This window comes from Vidua chalybeata, chromosome Z (assembly GCF_026979565.1).
Source record: "Vidua chalybeata isolate OUT-0048 chromosome Z, bVidCha1 merged haplotype, whole genome shotgun sequence".
Lineage (NCBI taxonomy): Eukaryota > Metazoa > Chordata > Aves > Passeriformes > Viduidae > Vidua > Vidua chalybeata.
In genome coordinates this window covers 66,822,663-66,831,443 of record NC_071570.1, presented here as the reverse complement: position 1 = coordinate 66,831,443, position 8,781 = coordinate 66,822,663, and the positions used below count along the sequence as shown (strand labels likewise).

Genomic DNA, 8,781 nt, shown 5'->3' with positions numbered 1-8,781 from the left:
GCAGGCCTTTGCAGCGAGTTCTGAGCCAACGTGTAGCTCTGCTGCCATCCCAAATCTGCGCTTCCCTTGCCCAGCCCGAGTGCAAGTCCTGGGCACGGCCGGAGATTTTCATGGCCAAAATCCTCCAGCATTTACATCTGCTCATGGCTTTGGGTAGCACAAATCACAAAACACCCATTGCAGTTGACAAACATAATTGATTAGAAATTGCTACACCTGCACTGACAATACAGAACTGTACAAATCTCTGTTAAGGTTAAAAACAGGAATTTATTAGATTATTACAACCAGTCTTGGTAAAAATATACAAATACCAACTTGAGTTAACAAAACTTAATTTATTGCCAACCTCTACAACAGCTCACTATACACAAAGATCAAGTAAGTGTGTAACAACTTAATTTATTACATATTATTACAAGTGTACAGCCCATATAGAAATACAAAAATATGCATTCCCTCTCTAAATAGCCCTACACTAAAAATTCAATAGATAGAATTATACAACTACACCCTCCATACATGTTTAAATATAAATACCTACATAACTGTAACAAACTATAGACGTAAATATAGATTAAACATTACATATTACATACAATATTTAAATATAAGTAGATATATTAACCAAACCTATCTACAAATATACAAATATCACCAATCTAAATATCCACCCAACTGCATCAATACAAATATACAGCTGTACATCTCGATACATATGTAAATGTCATTAAACAGACAAAAATAGATCAATATACATATAAAAATATAAAAATAGAAATATCTGTCAATACAAATATCAATATACATATTTAAAGAGCCATATACCGACACTGTATAAATAAAAATAGATACCCACACAACTGTAAACCTAGGAAATAGAACTAAACATAGTTATTACAACATACACGTATACTTAGATGCATATACACACGTATATGTAATTACAAACATATATCTATATATATGCATACATATATACATAGCAGACATCCATAAATATAACAACATACATACAGAAATATTCCTATGCAAATCAAAGCCTACATATGTACATGTCCATATAATAATCCCTGTCTACATGCAAGTCCAGACATCTTTAAACAGAACTGCAAGCAGAGGGATCTCAGCTGCCCCATCTTCAAAGCCTCTCCCTCGGTCTCTTCCTCCTGTGCAGAGCAGCTCTCCTGGACAGGGACAGCAGATGGCACAGCTGGGAAGCAAAGGGAACACTGAGTCAGTACGGGGACGTTTCCCTTGGCAGCAGCTGCACTTGCATCAGGGAAGAGAAGATCTCGGAGCCTCCCCAGAGGGTTAGAAAGAAAAAGCAGCCGAGCGGGCCAGGCTGCGGGAGCGCGGCCGCGGCGGGACCGTCCCGCAGCCCCGGCAGCCCGGCACAGCCGGCACGGCTCCCGGGCCCTGCCGGCACAGCCGCCTTGCCCAAGGACAGCCCCTGTGCCGGCCGGGGCAGCTGCGCTGAGCAGCCCCAGCACGGGCAGGGCCCGCTCCTGCCCCGCCGGGCAGCGCCCACGGCCACAGCCCACGCCACCCTCAGCCCCACCCTGCCTCCCCGGCCCTGTGGCCTCACCCGGGCTCTCTCCAGCGTGGCAGCAGCAGGTCCCCGTTCCCTGCTCTTGCTGCTGGCCTTCAGCTTCTCCCTGCTGGCTCCCGTCAGTCTCCAGCTGTCCTCTAGGTCTTCACTGCAGCTGTGGCAAAAGCGGAGGCCCTGGAATTGGTTCCAAGGCCTGGCAGAGCTGCAGTCCCGGAGCCCTCTGTGCTCCCTGCTGGCCCCTCCATCCCCTCAGCCCCGCCATGCTCTCGGCAAACCCCCAGCCCCTTCAGTTTCTTCAGCCCCTCACAGTCCTCTCACCCCATCAGTCCCTTCTGACCCATCCCGTTCCCCTAGACCCGCCACCCCCTCGGCCTGGGCCGCTTCCCTGTCACCTCAGCGCCACCATCACCCTGGGCTGTCCCACACCCCTCAGCCCCAGCAGCACCTCAGGGTCACCGTCCCTTCAGCGTCACCGCCCCCTCAGCCCCCTCAGTCTCACCGTCCTGCAGCAGCTCCTCAGGGGACAGTGCCTGGGGCCACCGGCAGCTCCCACCGCTCCAGGGACACCCGGGGCTGGAACTGCTGCTCCGCCCGGCCCGGCCGCCAGCTCGGACCCAGCACAGGGAGAGGGGACAGAGGGGGCACAGGGGGAAAAGCAAGAGGTGAGGGAGGAAGCAGAGCAGGGGAAGAGGTTAAAAACAGCCCTATACCTATACAGATATCAATCTATGTAACTAAACCCCCATATATCAATATAAATATGCCTATCTATAAATGTAACTATATATATGTAAATGTAATTATACACATGTATAAATGCAACTATGGACATCTATAACTATAACTGCACATCTAAAAATATAAATATATACACCTAAAACTAAAAATAAATTAACTATACAAATCTCTGTCTATATAGATAGATAAATATAACTACATAAATCTATAAACACAACTACATAGATCAATAAATATAACTATATACATCTATAAATATAACTAGAGATAGAGGAATTCCACCTGCCCAGTGGTCACAGGCTCTCCCTCTGTCTCTTCCTGCCACACAGGGCAGCCCTCCTGGAGAAGCTGATCACACAGGATCTGGGAAGCAAAGGGAACACTGAGTCAATACTGGCCCTTGTGCAAGTGTCCCTTGAGCGCCAATTGTCCTTCTATCAGGGACTTTAAAAGACGGCCTGAAAGGCAGACTCTCGCTTGGCAATTTGAAGCCTGCTCTTTAAAGAACAGGGATCCTTCCAAGTGTTCAAAACTGAGCTGTGTAAAGTATTTAAGTATCCTGATAAAGTCTCAGCACCCACAGTGCAAATGGCACCCACGAGAGCTTGAAACACAGACAGTCCCAGTGACAGAGAGACCACAGCGCTCACTGAAATGGCTGAAGGCTGCTGGGGGCTGAGTTATGAACCAAACTGGGACACCCAGCTTGGTGGCACAACCCCCACAAGGTCAGGTTTATTCCCTGCTCTCTTGCCACAGCAGAGGACTCCGTGTCAGAGCCTCTGGAGAAGCATGGAGGGCAGAGCTCAGGGAGGTTGTTCATGTGCCTTTGAACTAAAGGCACCAGGAAGCACCAACCCTGCAGACAAGAACTCAACTCTTCTCATCTCCCTTCCTGCCAGAGGCAGGCTCAGAGCAGCCGTCTCACACCTCTCTAAACCAATGGGGGCTTTGTCCTTACCAAGCTCCTCGGGCTCTGGGGAACTGTTCCCGCAGCTCTCCGTGCCTGATGAAGTTTCCTCTGCTGCAGCCCGGTTCACAGGCTCCCCTCCTGAAGACTCAGGGGCAACATTAATATTGCCCTTGAAAGAACAAGAGAAAAAAAAGAAAACTAAAGATCATTCAGTATTTTGTTGGAATCACATCAAGGATACAGTTACTCTCCTTCTCCATGTAACAACGTTCAAAAGCTCTCAGCCCAGCCTCTTCCATTCCCCTCCAATAGGTTACCTGAGCAGAGGGAGACCTTTCAGGCAGGGATCTCCTGATCTCCTGGATCATTTGCTCTACAGCAAAGCCAAGATCCACTGGTGGCCATTCCTTTTCCTCAGGTGCATTCCAGGCTGAGCTGGAGGCCATCGATGCTGCACAGCCTGCACTGCTAGATGGAGCGCTGGGGGCTGAAGTGTCTGAGGTGGCTGCAAGAATCCAAACACATTGGTCACGCTCCACAACGTGGCTCTGGGACACAGATCTCTGTTGCTGCCTTGGATCAAACATCACAGAAAGCATGCAGGAAAAGCAGGCAGAGAATCTTTTGGCTTTCTAGGTGCCCCTTCTTAATAGGCTTGACAATTTCGGGCCGAGAATGACAGAGCCTTGTGGAAAAATACTTCAAACGGTCACTTCTCATGACCTTTTGGATTTTCCAAAGGCTACAACTCTTTTCCTACCTCGTGGGTCGTAGGCTGGGGGCTGCTGCTCCCTGTGGAGATGCTGGAAGCTGCAGGGCGGGATCCTGAGCACCTCCCGGTCGATCGGAGGCAGCTGCCCCCCGCAGAGCTCCTGGAAGCGGCTGCGGGGCCCCTCCCGCCCGAGCGGCAGCAGCGGCTCCCCGTGGAAAGCGAGCAACTCGCAGGGCGGGACCCGTAGCACCTCCCGCTCGGCGGGCAGCGGCTGCTCCCCATAGAGCTCCCGGAAGCGGCTCGGCCCCTCCCGCCGGGCCGGCACCGGCCGGTCCCTGTGCAGCAGGTGGAAGCTGCAGGGCGGGCGCCGGGCGAGCAGCGGCCGCTCCCCGGGGGGCTGCTGGAAGCGGCCGGGCCGGGGACTGCGCAGCTCCCGCCCGTCCGGCAGCGTCCGTTCCCTGTGCAGCAGGAGGAAGCCGCTGGGCGGGCGCCCGGGCGGCAGCGGCGGCCGCTCCCTGGAGAGCGGCTGGAAGCGACTGCGCCCGTCCCGCCCGTCCGGCAGCGGCCGCGCCCCGGGGAGCTGCTGGGAGCCGCAGGGCGGGCGCCTGCGGCCCTCCTGCCCCGCCGCCGGCCGCCGCCTGTTGGCCGCACTCCGGCGCCTGATGCGGAGCAGGAGGTCGGGGCGGTCGCGGCGAAAGCAGGGGTTGCTGTAGTGGAGCCAGGTCCCGGCATCGCCCGGCGCAGCCGAGCCAACCCAGCCCGGCACCTTGTGGAAGCCGTAGCGGTAGAGCTGGCGCACGAAGCTGCGGAACTGCGTGGCCCTGAAGGTGTGCGGGGCCGGCCCCTGGGCGTCGCCCGGGCTGAGCAGCTCCCGCTCGAAAAGGGAGCGGTCGATGAGCAGTCCCCGGGCCCGGCTGTCCCAGCGCACGGAGTGGACGCGGGGGCTGTTCACCAGGCGCCACAGCTTGGCGGGGAAGGTGCTGGCGCTGAGCCCAGCGGGCAGCGGCAGCTCTGCCATGGCGCTGATCGCCGACTGGTGCCACAACGGCCGGAGCGCAACGGCCGGAGCGCAACGGCCGCGGCTGCGCCGGCGGCGCGCGGCCTGAGGGGGGCGCTGCGCCGGACTTGGCAGGGACGAGCGCGGCAGAGCCGGGGCTGCGGGCACGGCGTGGGCCGGGCGGCTGCCGAGGCTGGCCGGGGTCGGCACGGCAGGGCCAGGTGCAAACCCTCTCTTTCCCTGGCTGCAGTCATCCTACCGCCTTTGCTTTGCAGTACAGCCCCAAACCGCCAAGGCAAGCGCAGGAGCTTTCAGAAAGGTCCAAATTGAGAAATCCCATCGGAAGCTCTTGCTCTTTGTCCAGTGAAAACAAAATCACTCTCATTTCTGCATAGCCGAAGTCAGGAAAAAGGTCTTAGTCTAAATAGCTTCCCTATTTGGTAGGGGTTTCAGAGTTCCTCACTTCCAAGCAGACAGGTCAAATGGGCGAAGGGGAAGTGATGAAGAGACTTGAAGACATTCTTTTGGACACACTCCAGCTCCTCAGTGTCCTTCCTGAACTGAGGGGCCCAGAACTGAACACAGCACTAGAGGTGTGGCCTCTCCAGTGCCTAATGCAGGGGGACCATCACTGCCCGACCCTGCTGCCACACCATGTCTGGCACAGAACTTTTTGCCCACATTCAGCATCTCCGACACCCTTCCTGCCCCGTCTGGCTGAGACACGGCTCCAGCGGCGGGCAGGGAGGCGGCTGCTCCGCCGGGGCTGTGTGTGGGTGAGGGCAGCTCTGCCCACGCCGCCATCTTTGGTGGGAGTGCTGGTGCCGGCTTTGCCCCCACTGATGGGTGAGGGCGAAAGGGCGGCCGGACAGGGCGGTGGTGGGTCTGTGGGGAAGGCCAGGGCCAGGGAGAGCCGGGAGGTGGCTGTGTGGAGGATGGAGGCAGCTGGGGGCTGGAGGCAGCGCACACCCGCAGAGGGAGGGATGGGCCCGCAGCATGTCCGGCTGGGGCTGTGGGAAGATGCCGGGTTTAGCGGCAGGACCCCTGTGGGATGTGGGAGAGTGGAGGAGGTGTGGGAGCAGCTGGTGTGTGTGGGAAGCTGAATCACAGGATCGGTCAGGTTGAGATTGTAATAAATGGGCCAGGATACCAGCTCCTTTTTAATGCCCTTATTGAGCGATCAGCTCTGGGTGGGGGCCCGAGGGGTTGCACACTCCGCCGCTGCTCCCTTTGGCGACACAAAGGAGGAGGTGATCAGTTCTGCTTCACAGCGGAACTGGGGCTTCCATCCTCATGGGCATATCTAAGAAAATGTCTTCTGGCTCATTGGCTAGGGTCCTCATTCTAGTCCAGTTCTACAGGTGATGGTGACCTTTAAAACCATGTTGGTGGAGTAGAGGGACTTCCTGCCAGTAGGTCCAGTCACTTAGTTCTTCAAATTTTGAGCTGGCTCGTCGTTTCTAGGGTCTTTCATTGGATTTTCTAGAGCTTTTCTTAATTTGCATATTCCCGGGAGTGTTTCCAGCTGCCATTTTGGGGCGCAGCAGAGGCAATACCCGAGGGATTCAGTAAGGGTACAGGTAAGGGGGGGGTACAATCAGGGTGCATGTAAGGGAGTTAACAGTGGGGGTACAACAAGGGTTTAACAGTTATCAACATAGTTAGCTTATTACAACTTTAAGTGCATTAACAGCTCTAACCACATTAACTTATGAACTTGTTCATAACAAGATCACCCTCAGGCAAGGCAGAGACCCTTGGAGCAAGTGACAGAGGAACACAGCCAGGTGAGTTTGGGATGTCTCCAGAGGGGGAAACTCCATGCTTTCCTGGTGTCAGGAAAATCCACAAACGCTAGGGTTTACGTCTGAAAAGGCGACAGATGAGTCCCTTCAACTTTATTCGAATAAAGGGAGAAAAGTCAACCGGGGCACACAACTGTGGGGTTTTCTCTCTCGGGGTTTCGGAGGGCGCAGCCTCCTTTTATCCTAAACTCCAGGCTGCATGTTTTCCTCTGCCTTTCCTCTTTGCCTGCGGTACAGCCATCCCGAATCGCCTACCGCATATCCACCCTCGAACCTCCTGTTCTACCCCAAAGTTCCGAAGCTCAGGCACGTGCAGACCCACTTGTCTATCTCAGGAGCCAAACTGTCTGAGCTCTGCAACAAACCTGCTGCCCAAAGTCAGTAGAGACATTAAGACCCTATTAATGTCTCTACCATTCAATTATTTGTAATCAATATCAACCATTCAATTATTAGTAAAGATGTTAGCACACACCTTTCCTCTTAATCCCTCCTTATTGCGGTTTGGAGTCCCGGGGGTCCGTCTGGCCCCCGGGGCAGCAGCCGCCGTAGGTGTCCCGGATAGCACTGTGCTGATGAGGCACAGCCTGTCTGGGCCCCTGGCTAGCTCCGAGCCGCTGGCTACTTTAGCGAGCACTTGTGGAGTGATTTCAGCTCTTAGTGCTTTCAGCTCTGTGCTCGCAAAGTGCCTCAGCAGATGTAGGGATGGAGAGAGGTGAAGGCTGTGTGGAGTTCTGCGGAGATGTCTTTATTGGCAGCTTCTGCAAAGGGTTCCAGTGACAGCTCTTCTGCTGAACAGGGCAAAGGTATGGGTTTAAATGGGCTATTGGGAGATCGGGATTTGTTCAGTGGCTGGGGTCAAGGAGAATACGACCTACAGCCTTACAGAGAGATAACAGGGGTCTGATGTGCAGAAGAGGGGCAGCTCTGGTCCACTCATCATGACTGCATTTCTTATCTTAGGCTAGTGACCGCCATGGAGGCCTTGCAGGGCCTCTGACTGCTACACCTCCTCTTTTTACTTCTCAATTTTTCTTCACAAACCCTAGCTATTATTAACCCTTTTTCACAACATGGACCATTTGAAACACCCTCTGCCAACTTTTCCATGTCTCGTCCCTGCATCAGATATGGCAAGTAAATACAGATAATAAAGTAGATAATTACAGTTCATATTAACCCATTAGTCACTAGAAGTCCTTGTCCATGGCTACTGATAGTCGAGGTCTCCCTTGCTTTTGTTCCAGCTGAGATGCCCAAATCTTTGGGCCTTTCAAGACCTTGACTCGAGTGTGATGGGTCCATCTGTGTTCAGGTCTCCTGGCTTCTCTCCCTGAAATCCCAGTTGGATGTTATGAACAGCAAAGTCCAAAGGCAGCGACTGTGCTAACTGGGCTTCCTGTCAAAGAGATTTCACAAGACATGGCATACTGGTCACATACTGGTTTAAATATAGATCTTCTCCTCTCTGCCACCTTGAAAATGAACAAGGTAAGAACCTCAAACAATTCAAAGGGAAGTAATTGAATATTCCCATGGCTTTGGCTCTCATTCTTGCCAAAGCTAAAGCAAAAGCTGTACCCATGGCATCTTCGTTTCTGTCACCAGCTTCAAAGGGTGTTTATTCCTCCATTCATCCTTTCTACTTGACCTGAATTCTCAGGGTGCCAGGGGGTATGGAGGTCCCACTGAAACCTCAAAGCAGCCATAATCCCTTGAAGGATCCCCCTGTAAAACGAGTTCCCCCATGCAAGTCCACTGCCTTCGCAATCCCATATTCAGAAACCATTTGTTAACTGATTGTTATGAATAATTTATGCAATTATTTGCTTTCGCTATTATTTGCTTTAGTAAATTATTTTGATATAGTACAACTTGTAATCTCTTTTTAACTGCTTTTGATACAGTGTAATTTGTCAGCCTTTTATGGTTAATACCCTAATCCTTGTGTAGATTGTATATTTTAGTGTGATATATATTATAGTTTATGCTTTCACAAAATATTAAAAGAGAGGCTATGTAATGTGTATTATAACTTTTGCAGAAGTAATTGTAGCTGTGAAA

General features: G+C 52.6%; 1 protein-coding gene across 1 annotated transcript; it reads right to left on the bottom strand.

Moving 5' to 3' along the window:
* Positions 1-250: 250 nt before the first annotated feature.
* Positions 251-4,933, bottom strand: LOC128782287 (uncharacterized). The gene is made up of 6 exons (XM_053932544.1): positions 3,964-4,933; positions 3,521-3,708; positions 3,252-3,372; positions 2,052-2,653; positions 1,589-1,706; positions 251-1,213 (listed from the first exon to the last, which is right to left on the bottom strand). The coding sequence occupies exons 1-4, from the start codon at positions 4,931-4,933 to the stop codon at positions 2,643-2,645; spliced, it is 1,290 nt and encodes a 429-aa protein (XP_053788519.1). The 3' UTR covers positions 251-1,213; positions 1,589-1,706; positions 2,052-2,642.
* Positions 4,934-8,781: the final 3,848 nt, after the last annotated feature.

Bases quoted from the DNA above. Each gene is read 5' to 3' on its own strand.
- LOC128782287 (XM_053932544.1), bottom strand. From the start codon at position 4,933: ATGGCAGAGCTGCCGCTGCCCGCTGGGCTCAGCGCCAGCACCTTCCCC. The intron at 3,709-3,963 runs GTAGGAAAAGAG...GGATTCTTGCAG, and splicing joins CCCAGCCTACGACCCACGAG to CCACCTCAGACACTTCAGCC. The intron at 3,373-3,520 runs GTAACCTATTGG...TGTTCTTTCAAG, and splicing joins AAAGGTCTCCCTCTGCTCAG to GGCAATATTAATGTTGCCCC.